The sequence below is a fragment of the Sprattus sprattus genome (genome assembly GCF_963457725.1).
Source record: "Sprattus sprattus genome assembly, chromosome: 19".
Classification (NCBI taxonomy): domain Eukaryota; kingdom Metazoa; phylum Chordata; class Actinopteri; order Clupeiformes; family Clupeidae; genus Sprattus; species Sprattus sprattus.
In genome coordinates this window covers 15,831,955-15,852,486 of record NC_137917.1, presented here as the reverse complement: position 1 = coordinate 15,852,486, position 20,532 = coordinate 15,831,955, and the positions used below count along the sequence as shown (strand labels likewise).

General features: G+C 44.3%; 1 protein-coding gene across 5 annotated transcripts in view; it reads left to right on the top strand.

Moving 5' to 3' along the window:
- map7d1a (MAP7 domain containing 1a) overlaps positions 1-20,532 on the top strand; it is a 54,332-nt gene that overhangs the window by 11,584 nt on the left and 22,216 nt on the right. For 3 of the 5 annotated variants that reach the window (XM_080858276.1, XM_080858275.1, XM_080858273.1), the window contains exons 2-5: positions 8,688-8,915; positions 15,411-15,479; positions 16,555-16,575; positions 19,831-19,994. In XM_080858276.1, coding sequence (XP_080714402.1) covers positions 8,688-8,915; positions 15,411-15,479; positions 16,555-16,575; positions 19,831-19,994 — 482 coding nt within the window. The remainder of the gene's footprint in view (positions 1-8,687; positions 8,916-15,410; positions 15,480-16,554; positions 16,576-19,830; positions 19,995-20,532) is intronic. The other 2 variants (XM_080858277.1, XM_080858274.1) reach the window with 1 other exon arrangement.

Below are 20,532 nucleotides of genomic sequence, written 5' to 3'. Positions count from 1 at the left end.
TTTTCCTGTCTCTTTCGCTCTTTTTTCCTTTTCCTTTCCCCCTCTCTATCTTCCTATCTATCTATCTGACAATTCTATCTATCTGACAATTATACAATTATCTATCTCTCTCTCTACTCTCTACTGTCTATTTCTGTTGTTGGAAAGAAACCACAGTGATTGGTCTCCAAAGCAGACTATAAGATGAAGCATTTTAATGACAGGCTGGTGTGTGGAGTGAGCATCTCGCCTCCAGTACAGTGTTTGCTGTAATGTGTAGCACAGTGCTACTTTTTGAGGAGTTAATGATCTCACTGCGATTCACATCATTTTTACCAGCATGGGAAAACAAGCCTAACAACAGGCCATATTCTGATTGATGACTGGAGGTTAGGGTTAGCCCACCCTATGCACACTCATACACACACACACACACACACAAACACACACACACACACACACACACACACACACACACACACACACACACACACACACACACACCTTCTCTCTCTCTCTCTCTCTCTTTCTTTCTCTCTCTCTCTCTCTCTCTCTCTCTCACACACACACAGAGACAGTCAGACAGACAGACAGACAGACACATGGAGAGAGAGAGGCATAATCAAACTGCTGCACACACTCTGACTGGCAGTCAAGGGTTGGTGTTTACACTAGGCCTCCAGTGTGTCTGGGCCTCCAGGGCCCTCCCTACCCCACTGCTTACATCACCCACTCCGGGGTTACAGTCTGTGGGGTGAGGGTGTGAAAGAAGGGGTGCAGGATGAGGTCATTCATTGTCCCACCCCCTGCTCCAGCCCTGCCAAAATTAGATGCACGCCTACCCTCTCATGGCCTCCTAATACTTCTCTGCTTTTTGTGTCCCTCCGTGCCTCCCATTGCCCACCTCCCCAGCACACATACACACACTTCCAATCTTTGATTTTCATTTTCATTTTTTGTACTTTGTTGTAGCACACTGGGGTGCTAATGAAGCACACTGCAGCTTGTGCCTTTCTCTGCCAATGATATGCAGAGTTTTTCATTTGCGCTGGTGTTATACTTCAAGGAGTTATTGTACAGTCTTTTGTTTGGCAGGAAACTGGAAGGAAGTGCCGTAGTTTGCTGACATTATTTATTCACTAATTGCACTTCTTAAGTACACAACCCCAGAATCTAGGACATCACATGTACCAGTTAAAATATCCATGCCCAGTTGAAATCTGGGAAAGGATTACTCAACAACAAACCTTGCCTCGTGACTACCATCCCGCAATACACAAAAAGCCTTGAAACCTTGCATTTACCAACGAGAGAAACTACAGTGGATTCAGAAACTGTTCCGACCCCTTCAGTTTTTTCACATTGTGTTATGTCTCACCCTTATGCGTTTGCCTTATTTTTAATTATTTTCTTTCCCTCGTCAACTGGTAAAGCAAAAATTACGAAGCATAAAAAAGTATTTTAGAAATGATTGCAAATGTATTAAAAAGGAAAAACGGAACTATCACATTGACTAGTTTTCTCTATTCAGACCGTTTGCTCTGACACTTAACATTTAGCTCAGGTGCCTCCCATTTCTCTTGATCATCTTTGAGATGTTTCTACACCTCGATTGAAGTAAATTCAATTGATTGGTCATGATTTAGAAAGGCACATACCTTTCTTTATAAGGTATCACAGCTGACAATTCAATATCAAAGCAAAAACCGAGCCATAAGGTTAAAGGAACTGCCTGCAGAGCTCAGAGACAGGATTGTGGGGAAGGCTACAAAAAGATCTGCTGCATTGAGGGCCCCAAGAACACAGTGGCTTCTTTAATTCTTAAATGGAAGAAGTTTGGAACAACCAGGACTCTTCCTAGAGCTTGCCGGCCGGCCAAACTGAACAACCGAGGGAGAAAGGCCTTGATATAAATACCTGATGGTCACTCTGGCTGAGCTCCAAAGATCCTGTGTGGAGCTGCGAAAACTTTCCAGAAGGACATCCATCACTGCAACACCATACTGATCTGGGCTTTATAGCAGAGTGGCCAGATGGAAACCTCGCCTCAGTGACAGACATAGGAAAGCCTGCTTGGAGTTGCGAAATAAAGCACCTAAAGGACTCTCAGACCTAGAATCAAGATGGTCCGGTCTGATGAAACCCTCGGATTGAACTGTTTGGCCTCAATTCTAAGTCACCAATGATTATCACCTGACCAGTGCCATCCCAAAGCTGAAATGCACAAAGCACAGTGATATCCACACAGGGAAAATAATAGAGAAAATATTGTCTAGATCACTCATGACCTCAGACTGGGATAAAGGTTCACATTCCAACAGGAGAGTGACCCTATGCACACAGCCAACACAAGGCAGGAGTGCTTTAGGGACAACTCTGTGAAATGTCCTTGTGTGGCCCAGCCGTAGCCCTGACTTTAACCCGATCGAACATGTGTGGAAAGACCTGAAAATGGCTAGCCACCAACAGTGGACTTGAGCTTGTGAGGATCTGGAGAAGACTGGCAGAAAATCCCCAAATCTAGGTGTGCAAACCTTGTTGCGTCACAAGAAGTCTCGAGGCTGTAATCGTGACCAAAGATGCTTCAACTAAGTACTGAGTAAAGGAACTGATTACTTGTGTTCAATGGAATAATTCAGTTGTTCCTTTTTAATACAATTGCAAATATTTCTAAAATCCCACTTTTGCACTGCCATTATGGGGTATTGAGTGTAGACTGGTACGGGACAAATTAATTAAAACAATTTTAGCATGAGGCTGCAACCTAACAAATTGTGAAAAAAGTGACCGGGTCAGAATACTTTCTAAATGTACTGTACATTGCAACTGTGGTGTTTTCTACACTGTGCAACAGCTCTCCCTGTGTAAAATGTGCTACATATGACACAACTTGGACTTGACCTTTGCATAGGCCTCTGTCATGATGATGTATGAAATGTTAAGCCACGTGGCTTGAACAGAATACCAGAGGTGTGTTTGTCTCCCTGGTGTTGACATCAGTTTGGGAGTGTCTGACAGTATCTTGGGTAGCCAGACTGGATGTGTCACCTTGTCTGCTAGCCAGCTAATTGTCAGTCAAGGTTGAGAAATGAAATGCCTTTCGTTCTTGCACTTGTGACACACCTGCCTGATAAGATCTGTTGTGATCCTTTTAAAACATACACACACATCATGTCATGCATTTAACGAAACGCCTTTAACTAAAAAAACTGTTTGTTATTGTTGAACACTCTGTAGGAATGCAGTCAGGGTTGCCCTACATTGCAGCCATGTGAGTTAGGTATCTTGTGAGTGGAGTGAGGTGTGCTGTGTGAAACAATGTTTTGTGTGGAGTTTCTGAAGCACCGCTACTTTTTGCTCAGATTTCAGGAGTCCATTCTCCGTGGAAAATGCCTTGGGATTGTCTCAGCCTAGACAATGGCCCTCCGTGGCCTGAGAGCGGGAGAGAAGAAGACAGGGAGAGGGAATGAGCGTTGAATGGGAGATTTATTGCAACCTAACGCTTATTTCTGGACCGCCTCACAGCACCAAGGATTCTGATGCTACCCAGTGTCAGAATGTTCTCAAATTAGGAGTCACTATAAAGGTTCTTGGCTCACCATAATAAGAGCGCTGTCTTGTCGAAACAGTTCTATATAGAGATGCAAAAGTTCAAAATATTCCACACTAACAGGCTCCCAAGACGCTACCATCTTGGTTCGATTTCGAATGTACTGTTATTTTTGAGTGCGCACTGATATGGAACGCTCCGGTAAATGTAAACAGGCGGTACAGTACATTATCGCTCAATACAGTACACCCGTGACTCACTCTCAACCAATCAGAATGCTTGATTTCATCTACCCGTGTTATAAACCAGAGATGCAAAAGTTCTAAATACAGCAGATTGCGGCAAAGTTTAATCTAGCTGACAGCAATTAGCCTATCTTTCTGTTGATGTGGTTGAATCTGTAGAGAATCTTAATGTGGTTTTCTGTCGACTAACCCCCCCCACCCCCACCCCCCCACCCCATGTTCTGTACCCATTTGTGTTTATTTTAGAGACAGAGACAGAGACAGAGAGACACACAGACACACACACAGAGGGGGACACACAGAGAGAGGGGGACACACAGAGAAACCCATGGTCATGGCAAAGGAGTGTAATCCAGATAGGCAGTCATTGCAGACTGCAGACGTTTGCATACCAGAGATTCCTGATGTCCTCTCTGACAACCTGTAGTTGCTGTCTGACCCCTATGCCCCTGCCGGTCTGTGAAGCTGCTGTGGGCAGCCACCAAGTCACCCTTACCAATAACATGGTAACAATATCCCCAGTTGTCTATGACTTGAGTCCGACCCAGATTTAGGCTCCTCAGCTGACTCGTGGGCAGATCCACCTCCGATTTGGCTTGGATCCTGGATCAGTCTGAGATCTGTTCTAATGTTAGGTCTTGTCTGGGATATCATAGACACAGTACATAGAACCCCTGCCAAGCCTCTGAGCAAGCCCCTGTTTTGCCCAAGCCATAAAATATTGCAAGATACTTGCTCGTCAGAGACCAATTTTATGTGTCTGTTCCTGTAAACCAGCCAATCGGTGTAGTGTTTTGCACTTTATGCTCAGGACCTCTAGAAAGATGGTGACAAAAACCCTGTCTTAGTCTTAGTTAAAAAGTCTTTTGATAGCATTTATACTGCATTTAAACACCACACCAGTCTGGTCCCCCCTTTATCTTAATGACAGACAGTATCAAGTTGCTGAATGCTGCTTATGAATGTTTGGCAGGCATCCCATTGCCTCAGAAGCACTAATAATAGTCCAGAAGGAAATAAAGAAAGGCCTCCACCATGGTTCTGGAAGTGTTGGCTGGCCCGAGAGGTTGCTGAATGCCCGGTGAACCTCAACATGTCTGTCAGTGTAGGCCACTGTAGTAGAGTGCACTATACACATAAAAAAGGTACTTTTCTCCGCTTTAGTTTTTCTTGGTAAAAACTGTTTCAAATGGAGACTCTATGACTTTGAACTTTGAACCTTTTTAACCTTTCTCCGATAAAGTCGGCCATATCTTCAGTGGTAGCCTCTTCTAAAGAGTTTTTGGTGTTATGTAATCTAAAAAAAAAAAAACAGAAGCTGTGGACACCACTTAGGGGAAAATTTATTATTGACACTCTAAATCATGCAATGACCAAAACCACAATCACAAATTAATGATAAAAAGGCTGATTATGTTAGGCTAGGCTATAATAATAAATTATAGTCTGTTGGGGTGCAGAGAGATGTGTGATATATTTAATTCTACTTTATAGTTCCGTAATGCAGATTATTGAAAGCCGGGACACAAGAGGTCCAGAACCTTTTAATGTATGTATGTTTTTGAGAGAGTGAGGGAAGAGAGCGAGGAAGGTGGACTAGTAATCACAGCCTAGCGTGATATTTTCACTACTAATTGGTTACATAATTAAACATGTTGTTGCCCTCATTTACTAGCTGATGAGACATACAAACAAGGGGTTTCCAGGCCTACGGAATATCTAGAGTTTGCCTTTTTGCTGTAATGAGGAAGAAAAGATATCTAAAAAAGACGAGGATAACATCAGCATGATCAAAAACATTTAAATCTAGGAGCAATTCACCAAACCCGGGCCTCTGCTAGGAGGTCCATCAGATGCACTGCAGTGATTGTTGGCCAGCACAGGAAACAAGACGGCTCTGAGGAAGGAGACTTCACTAACTTTCTTTCAGAAACGAAGAAAGTACAATAAGCAACGCAATGATTCAGTGTGTTGATGTAATTCACCTATACTTTCAATTTTGGTTCATGTGAACTGAAAACTAGAATTATAAACAGAAAAACAAGAAACTTGGTTACTTTATAGATTGTGATATGTCTCCAACAATGGTGCATATGCCGTATATACAATATATAATCATATAATGATAACATAAACCCACAGGATTGTGCTATTCCTCACTTATCTAATCATTTAATTGAAAAGATAATTGGCAGAATAAATGGCAGAAAAATCTTTAGAGAAATAATGGGACATCAGTGGCCTTGAAGGGGGAGAAGTCTAGGTCGCCAGGGGATGGATTAATGATCCGAATTTGCTGTATCGGCAACAATGAGTCCCATTCCAACTTGACAACAATGAGGTTTATTAGCATAAAATAAACGGCTTTCATTGTGAATTGGGCCCAAGTAGCAACTGGCCCAAAATCGTTAAATATTGTAGCGTACAACAGGGGTTGTGTGCTTCCCTAATGTTGTGTGTGTAATAGTTCGCCCCATAATGCTGTGCGTGTGTGCCTATGATAATGCCAATGATTAATTCTGTGCTTAATGTTCCATTATGGAATGCACTTGGTAGTTTGTATTTGTGTTATGGGTAATCGAGTGTATGTGATTCTGTGTTGTTAGCATATTTGCCCACCCCTAGCTAGTGTTTTCTGTCTTCCATGCCTTCTGTATCAGTGCCCTGAATGCTTGTGTCTGCTTTAGAGAAACGTCAAGAGGCCAAAGAGAAGCCACCAGTTTGTTCCCTTGCTACATCTTGAATCAGGTTTACTATCAAATTGATTGAACATTTGTTGTGAATAAGTTCATATTAAAGGTAGTTTTAAATGAATCCAATGTGGCCGATGTGTGCAAACTTGGTAAAATTTGCACTCTCGTTCCCTGTCTCTCCTCTTTCTGCTCTCGGTATGGAGTAATTACCTCCTCTCATTCGCTACAGTTATCACTGCAGCTTGCTAATTTAGATGAATTGTGCATCTCATCTGGAACTTCTGCATAAAACCAGTTCACCCTGCAGTAATATGCCACAGGCAATGAGGCAGACCTGACAAAAAACAAATATTTTCTTTAGGTGTTTATCGGTCCTAGTAGGCAGGGCGGGTCCAAATTTCACTGGCAAGACATGACTGCCAAATATGAGTCATGAAGCCCATACACTGTACCGAGCCCTATATTCACTTATAGTCCTCTCAGGGTTTCACTTCCTTTTTTGTTTTGTTTTGATTTGGTGTGTGGCACTGAGATGGCCCAGTTTGGTGGGGGCGACCATTACGCCTGCCTGGCAGCTGAATAGACACATTAAGGTGTAGACGCCGCAGCTGTCTCATCTCACTCAGGGAAACAGGATGTGCTGCTGGCCCCCTGAGGAATGGCGAAGCTATCTGGGACAGAGTGTGTGTGTGTGTGTGTGTGAGTGTGTGTGAGAGGCCAGTGCAGTGCAGCTCTCCAGCCCTTTCTCACAGACATGCTGGATGTCTGTAGTTGAGCTCAGCCACTGTGTGTCATCCGCGTGTGTTCTCTCAGGTGATCTTTGCTCAGCGCGTCACGAGGACGGAGCCGTGTTTGCCCAAGGACTCTGGTCTAGATGAGGACCTTATCAGATGTGGCAGACTGATGACCTCACTGTGTGTCTCTCTCTCTCTAGTCCCCATTTGTGTAACCATATGACTGGCCATAAACTTGCCTGTGTCTGTGGAGGAGCCGGCATGTTCATTTCACCCTCATTTACTACTGTGAAGTTAATATGCTGATTTGCATCTTCCGTTTGTTTTCTTTTTAAAACACGGAGGGTGTTGAGGGGATGGTTGAATTTAGTCTTGTATTCTTTTTATGGTTGCAAATGTCATGTAGGCATTGCTTCTTTTGGAGAGCAGTTCACCACAACATTTACATCTTTGTGTCAGTCACAGATTAAATGGGGTGGAAATTACATCAACAGTGAATTCAGGATCACTGTGTAAAAGGGAAAGATTGTAGCTATAGAACTGCAGAGAGCCTTATTACAAGTAGAGTCAGAGTAGGCTGCTGCATGCTGCTGTGGAGAGGTAAGCAAGGCTGCTTGATCCAGATCCAGCCTCAAATGGCCTGCTGTCTCTCAGACAGCACAGCACTGCCTCTCTGAAGTAGATGATGTGTAACGCAGCCTCTGCCAAGCTTCTCTCATTTTCCATTTGGCTAAATCAATTCTTTCCTGGCCTGTGAAATCCTGGGCCACCAGCACAAACAGCCTGTTCTAGTTGGCTGCCAAGTCATTTCGGAGCCACTCAATAAATCGAAAGGTCTGAAGTGGAGTCATTTTTCTAAAAGGTGATCGTCAGAGTGGCGAACAAGGCCACACTGTGTGTGTGTGTGTGTGTGTTTGTGGGTATATTTGCCTGGGTCAGAAACTGCATCCACTTAAATATGGATTCAGCATGCACTGTAATATGTTGAGGGAGCTTTCTAAGTAATCAGCTTCATCAGCTGGTGTAGAGAGCAGAAGAGGTAGTAACAGGTGAACTTTGCATCTTTGACTGATATTTGGAGCAATTACCTGGCTGCAGCCGTTGGTCAGATACAGTATGTAAATAGAAGCAGCTTTGGAGCTGGTAGCAGTAGTTCAGTGCACATTTCTTGATGCATTGAACAGCATTATAGCCAAACAGACACATGTAGACAGAGATCTGAAGATAGACAAATAGACAGAGATTGGAATGCCTATTGTGCAGTTTGCAAGTAAACCATCTACCCTCACCAACTAATGATATGTTCCGTAGCATATGAAACGAGCCTTGCCCCACACTGAAGGAAAGCAACGATGCGATAAAGTCTGAAAGCCTTGGGTACCTTTTCTTCTCTGTTCCTGCGGAATGTTGTCAGGCAGGTTGAAATGCACACGCTTCTTAAGCTCTTTTTCTCACCTTGTGTTTATTGTCTTTTTTTCCCATTCAGCCTCTATTATGGCACCTGAGATGAGTCCCTCCAACCCCAAGAAGGAGGACAGTGATGAGATGAAAATCTCCCAGAAAACAGAAACAACACTGAAAGCCCACACCCCCACAAAGATGGACGCTGAGCTGAGGTCACACACACCCACTAAAGATGACGGCATTCCCTCATCTCCCATGTCTCCAGCAACACGCACACGGAGAACAAGCTCCAGCCCCAGACCCAATAAAGGTAAGACATTTGCCTTACACCATTATAAAGTTGCTCATGTTCAATCTGAAATCAATTATACAGCCCCTTTAATTGCTAGCACTTAACCCAATGAAAGAGGGCTAGCATCCACAGATTCTAAACACATTTTGAAAGTGAGAACAAACGTCGATCATAAAAAGAGCGAAGCAAATGTGTTTCTTGGGCGCTATCTCATTCTGTGCAACAACAGTAACCCAGTCCTGGTTTTAGACACTCTCATTAAAAGGTAGCCTCTCAGCCTCTCACTGCCTGTCTTATGATGGTGCACAGATGAGAATCAGTTCCCTGCAGCATTTTTTGTGCATGCTCGAGTTCCAGCTCCACATCCAAGTCCAGACTGCGCATCACCATTCTTACTCAGTCACTAACTGTAGGCTCTACCGCTGTTGTTTTTTTCTTTTTGTTGTGTTCAATTAACTATCCAATTCAATTCTATCATATTTATATAGCGCCAAAACAATACAATTGTTTCAAGGTGCTTTATAGTGCTCAGGGCCTGGACGACACTGAAAACTACATTGCTTTCTTTTTGTAATTAACAATTTTCAACAATATTTCAACTTACTTTCACATTTTTACGTTTCACTTCTGGAATCTATATTGAGCCTTCGTGGGCAGCGAAAACGAAGGACTTAACAAATGTTGTTAAGATTAGCTTCCTGGGTTAAAAGGACTGGGTACACAAACGAGTCATAAAACCAACACGTTGGCTGGGCTCCATTTGTTAAAAACGGCTACTGCAGTCTGCTTCTGCTTGGCATCATCTGGAGGCCATTACCCCAAAACCCACGGATGCAATCTCAGGCCCCTTTGGGAGACCAAAGTGCACAGGCTCTCAGTGTGGCCCACTGTGGCTAATGCAGTTAAATTAGCTTGTGCTTTTCACCACAAAGGGATCCACAGGTGCATCTGTGCCCCCCTCATCTCCCCTCCCCTGCAAAAAAAAAATGCACCTGGAATCTGATTAGTCAGGTAATGCTTTCCTTTGAACGGGAGCATGTGATCCATTGTGTTTGCCCTGGGGTTATTATAGAAGGAGAGGTGGTGAAACATGATCAGGCATCACATTTCAGTGTGTAATGCCAGGGCTTGCGGTAAGCTGCCTTCTGTGCCACGTCTAGATCACAATAACCAGCTTGTGCTGCTTTTCTAGCCGGTTGGCACATGTCAGAGCTAAAGCGTGTTTGGGTGTTCCGGGATTTAAGCTTTTTAATTCCCCTTCATTCTCTACGCTTCTTTACCTATTGCGTAGGGTTAGGAGTTGTGTGGCCAGTGGCGTCGTAGGGGGGGGATAAAGGGGACTGAGTTACCAGGGCCCTCTGTGGGGGAGGGTCCTTGAGGAGTGTGGAATTGTATTTTTTCCTTTAAATATTAATATCCTTTAAAGGTCCAAATTTTCTTGCTAACTAATATAATTTTAATGTTTTGGGTAAATAAATTGGTTGAATGATGGATTGAATTGTGTGTCCTAGTCTACATATAATGTCTGGAGACCCTCACCCCCCCGGTTCACGCACAAAATGGTTTAGTCCGCCTTCAGTGTGCTTTTTACCTATAGGCGCATTTGACGAATGTTAACGTTCATTCGACTGAGGCAACGGTGCGCGTTGAAGATGTCCAAGAACGTTAAATCCGGGTTTCAGAAAAGAAAAGAAAGGCAGGCAAGAGAGAGAAAAAGAGACGAGGGAAAGCAACTACTAACAGACTTCTTTCCTAAGAAAGGTGAGCCCGAATGTGAAAGCAAACACCCTACATTAAATTAACTCATGATGTGGTAATAAAACGAATCAATACCACCGCGATTGTCATTGCTAAAAACGGCATAACACAAAATTAGAAATAACATGCCCTATCTGTAATCTGAGGTAAACTCTAAATACATGTTTGTTTGCATAGCCTTCCACAGTTGCAGAGTGTGTTGCACGCACATCCAATCCAGGTGCAGGGCAAAAAGAGATCCGTAAAAATGAAAGAATACCCACACTGTTGCTGCTGACACCTGACGAACATCTGACGAAGACCAACAATGGTCGAAACGTTGTGCCAATGAAATACACGGGAGCTGCAGCAACAGTGTGCGGGTATTCTTTCATTTTTATGCATAGCCTACCACACCATTGCAATAGTAGGTCTATACTAATTAGAACATTTGGCTAAATTAATATTTGTTAGGCCATAACATAATTAGGCTAATAGCCTTATTAAGTAGGGCTAGTCTAGGCTCAATAAGTTCATAAGGTTAGGCTGTCAAATTAGTTGGCTAGCAAAGTTAACTTGTGAAACATGGCACTCAGTTTCAGAAGCAGCTAGTGATGCAGACCCCTCATCCTCTGACACTGTGGTCTTGAGGCAAGGTGAGCAGTTTAAAATGAAAGTACATCATTTTAGCTATTTATACTGTAGGCTTAATGTGTTTAGCAAATAGCAACACAGGCTGTTCCATCCAAAGGTGACTTTTTTTTGTTGCAATCAGGGTGTGAAGGGGATTTTAAGCAATATAGTAAAAAGTGTTCCAGGAAAACATCCCATACTCTACCTTTAAACATGTTCAGTCACACAAATTAGGCTACATTGGAATTGCCTGTTACAGTAATATCTATCAGATGCTTCATGCTTGTAGAGGGTTCTGTCCAGGAAGATGGAGAAAATGTGGTAGAGGATGACACAAGTGAAGGAAGTGATAGCAGAGAAGATTCTGAGAAAAGTGAAAGGGATGAAGAGAGGTCAGAAAGTAGTCAGAGCAGCGCCAGGGAGTGTATGCCAGAAGATCCAGCACTATGGACAGAGAAATGAACTAATGAAGAGAGAGACACAATTGTTCACAGACTGGCAAGCAACATAAAAACAAATAAAATTACAGCAAAAGACAAGGAAGGGAAGCCATTTCCTAACTACCTTCAATTTGCAAAGTTTCACCGTCAGGGGGAGGGGGCGTGGCACTCTTTTTTTGGAGGGGGGGGGGGGGGGGGGCCCTATGAACCTACTGTGCATAGGGCCCAGAATCTGGTGCTACGCCCCTGTGTGTGGCCATGGGCGAAGGAAAAGAACCATGTTTACAGATTATGGAATAAGGCTGAGAACCGACCTGTGTGAAATTTAGGAATGGAAGGGATTTATCTCAAGTATTCTGTTTCAAAGTGAATTGTCTAAATTCATGGAGGCCTTTTCAAGTCCTGATCCATGTCCTGATGTCCAGAGTTTCTCACCGGAGAAGGCTTAATGACCAGTAATATGTGGCATATGTGGTACGCCAAATATGCAAATAACATGATAAAAACCAGATTGTATTTTGACACTTTGGAAAGATAAATCCTGAATTTACAGGTTACAGGTTAGTCCCAGTACATTATAGATCAAATATCTTAAGTTCTTACCGAATGTTAAGCTAAATAAAATTGAGGTATACTGGGGTGAGTTATTGTAGTGTAGTGTTTGTATGTAGAGCTGTACCGATCAGTTTATTTGTACTCAAATCTTCAGAAATCTGGATAATTTACATTCTCACAGAATAATTGGGTACATTGGAAGATTTCTGTCTGAGTACTTGCTGGGTGAAAGTGGACTTGTGGCTTGTGTCAGACTTGATCTGACATCTGACAGTACTTGTCATCTCCTGCATGTCTTGCAGCCTATTCAGGATGTTTTGAAAGCGAGGGAACTCTCTCTGAGCTTGTCATCTCCTTCTACTGTCCCAGGCTCTCTGTGGGTGCTGGACTAGTTGTGGTTGCTATGGAGATAATGCTTATGCCTGAGTGGCAGTGAATGTCTTGGATTTCCTGTTCAAAATGGAGCTGTTTGTTTGATGAGGGAGAGATTGATCCCCTTTCATATGCATTGTTTATCTATCCTCGTACCAGTTTTATTATCATTTCCCTATTTCTTATTCTTTTGTTCTTTCTTTGTTTTTTCTTTCTTTTCTTTCTCCCTCCCTCCTTCCCTCCCATTGGTTACTCCCTCAAATTAGTGTTTAAAACGTTGTTGTTGTGCTGAGTTCTATCCTCTCTCACAACTGATTGTTTAAACCAGTTCACTGCAGGACCAGCTACAGACAGCCTGGCTAAAACTGCCACTCCCAATTACCTCTGGCACTACAGGCAAAATTGGATTGCAAATGAATATGTCTGTACACATTACTCTTGAAACGGGTTACCTCAAAGTCCCTGTAGTTCCCCCTGTGCACAGAGGCACATTCAAAGACCTCGGGCAGATCCACAGGCCTCATGGTGGTGGGCTTTCTTTGTTGGGGAATATGATTTGTTATGTTGGCACAAAACAATGTTGAACACATGTGTGGTAGTATACCCTCCATGGAGTACAGGGTAAGGCAAAGCTTGGGCAGTGAGATGTGTTGTGTTAGGTTGTCACATGTGTGTGGTGCTGTGCCCTCTGTCAAGTGCCGGTTTGAGCTGAGCTTGCTGATGCGCCCGTTCTTCCTCTCGCTCACTCGCCGCCTGGGGGTTTCTGGGTTCGTCGGAGCCTTTTTCTGTCTCGCGGACCTCTAGCTGAGTCACTCATGGCAAAGGAACACGAGCTACTCATGGCCGCCCACTGGTCCACGAGACACAGTGTTTTTAGTTCTCAGCCGTATAAATATCTCATGTGGGTCAGAGGTCACTCAAAGGCAGGTCTCTCTCTCTCTCTCTCTCTCTCTCTCTCTCTCTCTCTCTCTTTTTTTTTTTTTCTTTCTGTTTCTCTTACAGTTCCCAACTTTGAGTTCTGCTTTCAGAAGTAGTCCTTTAGCAGCCGAGGCATGGGAGTTGCTATACACAGACTTTTACGGATTGGGTGGATCAAGACTAAGCTTCTTACTAAAGTGTTGGCATGTGCTAAGATAATGACTTCAGTCCTTAGGTGACAGTAATTGTAGTGGGTTGATGCCCAGTACAAGGACAAAATACTGCATGATTGTGACTTACTGAAAGGCTACAATAATATGGCGCCTGGGCATTTTGTAGTTATTGTTGTGTTTCAGTACCCATTAATATCGCCACACAATGATGATTATTGTGATTAGTCAAACTGTTTTCAATACATTTTATTTCATTGTTGAACCAATTACTGAAAAGAATGGGCTATATCCTATTCAGAAAAGTCAAGAAATTTCCATCACTTTTTTCATCAGATGGTTCCCATTTTTTTATTAAGATGAAAGCGCACCCGATGATTTTCGTTTTAGCCAGTGGCAGACACTGTCGCACGTCCGGCCCTGATGCGGCCCCTTTCCTCCGCCTGTTCCAACCTGAGAATGATCTCTTTTACTGAAAACATTCAAATGCAGCCGCATAAACAGTGAGCTGGCTGACCAGCGAGAGGATGTGCAGATTTACTGCTGTGTGTGAGAACAGCTGAGTCATCAGGGTAATGTGTGAGAGAGTGTAAACACGCGCCTGATCTCTAAACACAGGAGTGCAGCTTCTCTTTACAGACGCACAGATGCGCATGCACATGCGCGCAAACACACATACACACACACACACACACACACACACACACGCCAGATGCCCACACGCGCACACACACATGCGCACAGCAGATCATAACAAACAATTAGGCCTGCACACCATGCAGAACAGTCACTGTTTATCGTTCCAGAAGCAGTCAGTGTCTCTGAATCTACAATGAAATCCTGCCATATTCGGTCCGAACAAAGTTTGAAACAATAAAAACAGCCTTTCATGTTTTTCTATGGGGTTTTATTATCCTTACTAGAAAGTCTCTTTTAGAGGCCCTGCTAGACTAGCAGAGAAAGCCATACTCTCAGTGCTCGTGTGCCACGGCAGAATTTGGATTTGAAACGCTCACAGATCTTTTCCATCTTTGCATTAAACCATGATCCCTCAGATGAAACATTCCTAGGAGAACAGTCATCTATTCCACTCAATTTTCTTCCTCTTCCTCCTCTCTCACCCTTGCACATGGAGGCCTGAGATGTTAGCGATAGCAAGGTGTGCCTGAGCTTTGCTCCATGCATGCTAATTGTGTTTAGATGTGTCCCCCTCCTGCTCCTTGATGGTTGTTTACTGGTGGGAAATGGGGCGTGAGTGAGTCCCCCAGGGCCCTTTGGTGTGCTCTGAGAGCGGGGCCTGTTGCGGCTGCCAGCTCCGGCTGCCAGTGTCTAGGGCTTTATGAGCCTGCAGATGTGGCCGTGGCTGAGACTGCCCCCGCACAATGACCCCTCTCATTCCATTCCATTCACCTCACTCTCTCTCTTTCTCTCCCTCTCTCTCTCTCATGCTCTCTTTCTCTCTCTATCTTTCTCTATCTCTCTGTCTCACTCAACTTCTCTCTCGGTCACCCCTTCTCTCTTTTTACATTTTCTTTTCCATGTCTCTGTATCTGTCTCTCTCTCTCTTTGTCTTTCTCATTCTCACCCTTTCTGTCTTTACCTCTTCTTGCCTGTATGTCTGTATCTCTCTCTGTCCCTCCCTGTCTTACTCATTCTCTTCATCTCCTCTCTGTCCCTCCTTCCCACAGAGTCGGTGACGTATGACGACAGACAGAAACAAGCAAAGGAGCGCCGAGAAGAGAAGGCCAAATACATGGGTAAGCAGAGGGTTCTTAGTGGCTAAGAGCGCCCCCTCCTGGTGGGGACCGTCACTGCCCGTCACAGGCCTCAATCCTAACGTCCACTCAGGCTTTGTTTCCGCTGAGGCCACAACCCCGTGGGTGCATTGAAGGTACCAACAATGGGGACTGGAAGGGAATTGGTGACCTTTGCCATAGAAGCTGAGGCCCCAACTGAAAAAAAACCTCCTGACACATGCAGAGCTCCGCTTTCTGCTGTCACTCTGCATGTACGTAACAAACCCCACCTGCCATGTGCTCAGAGAACGCCTCGTAGTTCTCATCCGCTGTCTCATTATGCACGCTGGTGATGCGTCCTTGCTCTCTGTGGTGCCGCGGTTAAGGTGTGACTTTGTGTGTGTCTGCTCCCCAACAGTCTTAAGATGAAAGGGGAGAAAGCATGCAGGAAGTTCGTTGTTTTGTGTGAGAAATTGGACACACTCACACGGTTGTGACTACCGCATCAAGAGAGATACTAAGGGATCAAGTGTGTATCACCTGTGGATGATGGGACTGGTCCTTAACCTGACATTTAAGTGCCCCATCTCTAACCAAAGCACTGAAAGGCTTGTGCTATTTACTGTGCCTAACCACGCTTCACCTGTTAAATGGTCACACCAACTGAATGTCTGCCTTTTTTTTTGCTTCAAAAGGGACATACTTAGTAATTGTTCCAGGAATGACATCACCAATCCAGATAAATACCCCATGCCCCTCCAGCACTAATTCAACTTGTGCTGTTTTTACCTCAAAGCCAATTTGCAAACGATGTGGCATGTACTGTTAGAAGCAGCCTTCGGTATCAGAACGTAGATGTCTCTACTCGTTAGTGGTGATGTCATATTGAGAGCAACCACTGAGCGGTTTAAACTCTGTTTTAAACTGATGTTCCTGGGGGTCTCCCTCCTCTGAAGTGAAAACATGACCTTGTTGGTGTCACTGCTTGATTGTCTCACATGTCGAGCGATCCCCACCCGGGTGAATCGCTGGCGACTCGCTGTCTGCTTTGCATGATTGACAGACGCTCTTTATCTCTTCTCTCACCCCCTTCCAGAGCACCGTAAGCTGAATCAAGGTAAGCCACACACCTGTGTTTCCATGGTGATGTCAGTGGTGGTGGTGGTGGTGTTGGTGGTGGTGTTGGTGGTTTTGTTTGATTCCTTGGGGAATCATATGTACTGATTCACTGTCTCCCTTCATGCAATCCATTGCCTGGTGTCAGCTGTGCTACATTTCCATACAAAGAGCCTAGAATGACTGTGGCCATTCTTAGCTCTTTGATTCCGCTTGTCCTCCATGCTGTGGAAAGAATCATTCTGTCTTAATGTTGTTCTGATGAACTGTGTGGTTGCCTGCCATCCTTGCCTGTTTCTCCTTCTCTGCCTTTCAGTCTTTCAGTTCTTCTTAAAAATACTGTCTGTCTCTGAAAAATGATATTTGCTTTCGTGGCTAAACTTGCTGTGGTTATTTAAATGGTATTCTCCATAAACAATTTGCTTAGTCATCCCAACTCTCTTGAAGTGTTAATTAATGGAACTGCCAGTTTAAAAACACTGTGCCTCACTAAATAAGTTTGTCAGGCAGATTTAATGATGCCCTCAACTTCACCTTCTGACCTCCTCAGTAGGGTGCCTTGGCAAGGGCTCGACTTCCTCTTATTGGATTAGTCGGTGCACAGTGGATGTATGTTAGTTTGTGTCGCAGTTAACTCTCCAAAAAGGGTTTAGAGTAATAACCAGCTGAGGGGACAAAATGACCGCTTTGAGAAAAAGCACACCCAGATGGGTTGGCCCTGACCACTTTAATAACACTTTAATAACACTGGGCAGTGTTCTTAAAAGGCCCAAAGTACTGTATGTGCTCACATTGACTACAGAGGCCCATGGCAGTAGCAATAGAGGCTCAAGACGCCTAAACAGCAGCAAATGTACCATGCCTGATCTTAACCGTTTTAATGGCGGCTGCATTTTTCCTCTCTTGTGTAATGTAATTGCAGGGCTGCATAGTCTGCATGCTGAACTGTGTTTTTCTTCCTGGCTCCTCAAAAAGCTCCTAACAACGTTGACTGCCTTTTCATGTCCCTCACTCACGTCAAACTGCTTCTTTTTCAGAGCCATAACAAATGACTGGTATAATGAAATAATCTAAATTGATTGACCAATTTTGACCAATCCTTTGACCAATCCATTCAATGATCAATATTGTAACGTGGGAGAGAGTCAGATTGTGTATATTGAAGTAGTATCTCAATGGTGCAGCAGCAGCATCCTCTGCAGTGGGACTGTCTCCAGTCTCTGGTTGCCAGTCTGGAGAGACATGAATAGTTTATGCAATGTGGCGCTGAGGTCGACCCAGCCCATGGATTTGTAATGCCTCCAGAGGATCCCGAATCTGTGGTACAGAGCAGAGATTCACTGGGGGGGAGAGAGTGGGAAGCTGACCTGCAGGGTTTATTTAGGTGTGTGGGGGGGGTTGCTGCTGCAGTGCTAATTAAACTCCATATTAACCTCCCACTGCCACAAGCACCTCTTTCACCTCTCTTAACTGAGGGGATTTTACATTTCAAATTAATCCACAGGCTCCGGAGATATCTTAATCCAAAAAAGGCGTCCTAGAAGTTCATAACTTGTAATGTATTTTATATAAGAAGTTCTTCCCAACGTCTTCAATGGCGAAAGATAGATTCGTACAGTAAAAAGAAAAGGGTTTCATCTGATTATGTACAGCTTCAGATACAGTTCAATATGAGCCCCCACCTGCTTGACCCCCCTGCCCACACACACACACATACACACACACACACACACACACACACACACACACACACACACACACACACTGCCTCCTAATATCACCTCATCTTCCTTTAATCAACACTACGCAGAAAGATAATTCTGGAGATTCCCAGGGCAGCATTAGAGGCCCATAATTAACCTGAGCTAAAAGGACTCACCAGGCCATGGCAATGTAATGTAATGGCCATCCAGACAGATTGGATGAGCAAGAGGTGTTTAATTCACTTTAATTTACTGATGTCATAGGGCAGCTGTGTGTGTGTGTGTGTGTGTGTGTGGTGTGTGTGTGTGTGTGTGTGTGTGTCTTGCAAATAAAAGCACAGCTGTGGGCCTGGCGATGCTGCTGCCTTGACGCTCTCCTAATATAATCTAATAGCCAACAGTAGCCGCTTGCCTTTGTTGCATCGAGTGCTTCAGAGAAATTAGCTTTCACCCCCCTCTGGTCTGCATCTACCATAATTCACAGGCTTTGCTTTCCCCAAAAAATACTAAGGCTTAGGCTCAGGGTTAGAGCCTAGCAAGGCACTTGTGTGTCTACCTTCCCTCTTCTCTCTCTCCTCACACACACAGTAGGCCTCTGAAGATTTAGCAGTTTAACATATCAAAGCGGAGAGTTTATTGAAGCAGACACTGGGGGTTTATATGATTAGAGCGTTTACTTGTCAGTCTAGGAAACTGAAGCTAACCTTATAATGTCTCTTTGTATACAGTTTGAGAAAATACTTTTGCTTTTCGAGAGACGGGTCAAAGAAAGAACCTTTGTGCAGCGCAACAGAAAGAGCCTTACAAGTAGACTCCAGTAGCCTAGGTCGAAAGGATCTGTGAAGAGGCCAAAGCAATATTATCTTCAGGAAGAAGAGGGCTTTTGGGCATTAAGCTGTAGATCTACCCCGTAAACTGTGTAGGATGAATAGGATAGAGACGTTTCTGTAGTAAGGAATGGAGGTCCAATCAAACACTAATGCAGCTACTTCAACAGATGTGTTTTCCTCTCTCATATCCTAAACCCGGCATGGCAACCCCACATCATATTGAAGGGGGATTATGTCCATACACTTAGCTGTGGGTCTAGAAATATATTCAGTCCCACCAGAGGCAGCAGCAGCTGCAGCACCTTGTAGTTACTGGGCAGCACTAAACAGATTAGGGTGCCTATTGCTCAACCACACATATTTCATCACAGACTGTGCTGGATTATTCATCTTAAAGATCGTCGTCAGTGCATTATGAATCTTAACATGGAAGGCAGAGAAGGACTGTGAATGTGAAATGTGTGTGTCCTTCAGGTTCTAAACAAAATGCTCTCTTCCGCTGCTTCTGTCCTCTCTCTCTCTCTCTCCCCCTATTCCGCTCCCTCTCTCTCTCCCCCTATTCTGCTCCCTCTCTCCACTTTCTTGCCCTCCCTTTCTTTCTCTCTCTCTTTCTCTCTCTATCCCTCTATCCTTTCTTCCCTCTCATCCGTCTCTGTATTCTCTCTTTCTCTCACCTCCTCTTTTATGTCCTGCCTGCCTGGCCGCTGGTCTCTCCCCCTTCAGCTACCAAGAAGGCCCAGTGGCTGGAGAAGGAGGAGAAGGCGCGGCAGCTGAGGGACCAGCAGCTGGAGGAGCGCCGCCGGAGGCTGGAGGAGCAGCGGGTCAAGACCGAGAGGAGGAGGTCCGCCCTGGAGGAGAGGCAGAAGCAAAAGCTGGAGAAGAACAAGGTGAGCCGCGTCACCTGGGTGCCCTAAAAATGGACCACGGAGGAGCCAAGGAGCTCTGCAGCCCCTGGCTGGACACTTGTCCTGGTTTCTCTTCAGATATCCTACTTTACCATCATCTGTCGTAGGAAGAAAAAAGATATTATGTATATCCTTATTTCTTATCACTGTATCTGTACCCTCGTGATATGTGTGTAGGTAAAATGTATATTCTACAGTCTACACGGCTCACACCTTGATTTAACATTTGAGCAACATTCAGTAAAAACTGGGCCACCCATTTGGACCCCACATAATGTAGTGTAAGTGCTATTTAAAATGCTTTACTCACACACATACTACAGGGGTACAGATACATTCAGAACAATGATCTGACATACAATGACTTACAGTGTAAGTCCTTTCTGTACTCAGTCTCTGTCCAGTTGCCAGTCTGGACCGGGGTTATATCACCAGAGGTAGCCATAGAGAGGAAGGGTTTTCTCTGTCTGTCTGTCTGTCTCTATCTCTCTCTCTCTCTCTCATTCTCTCTCTCTCTCTC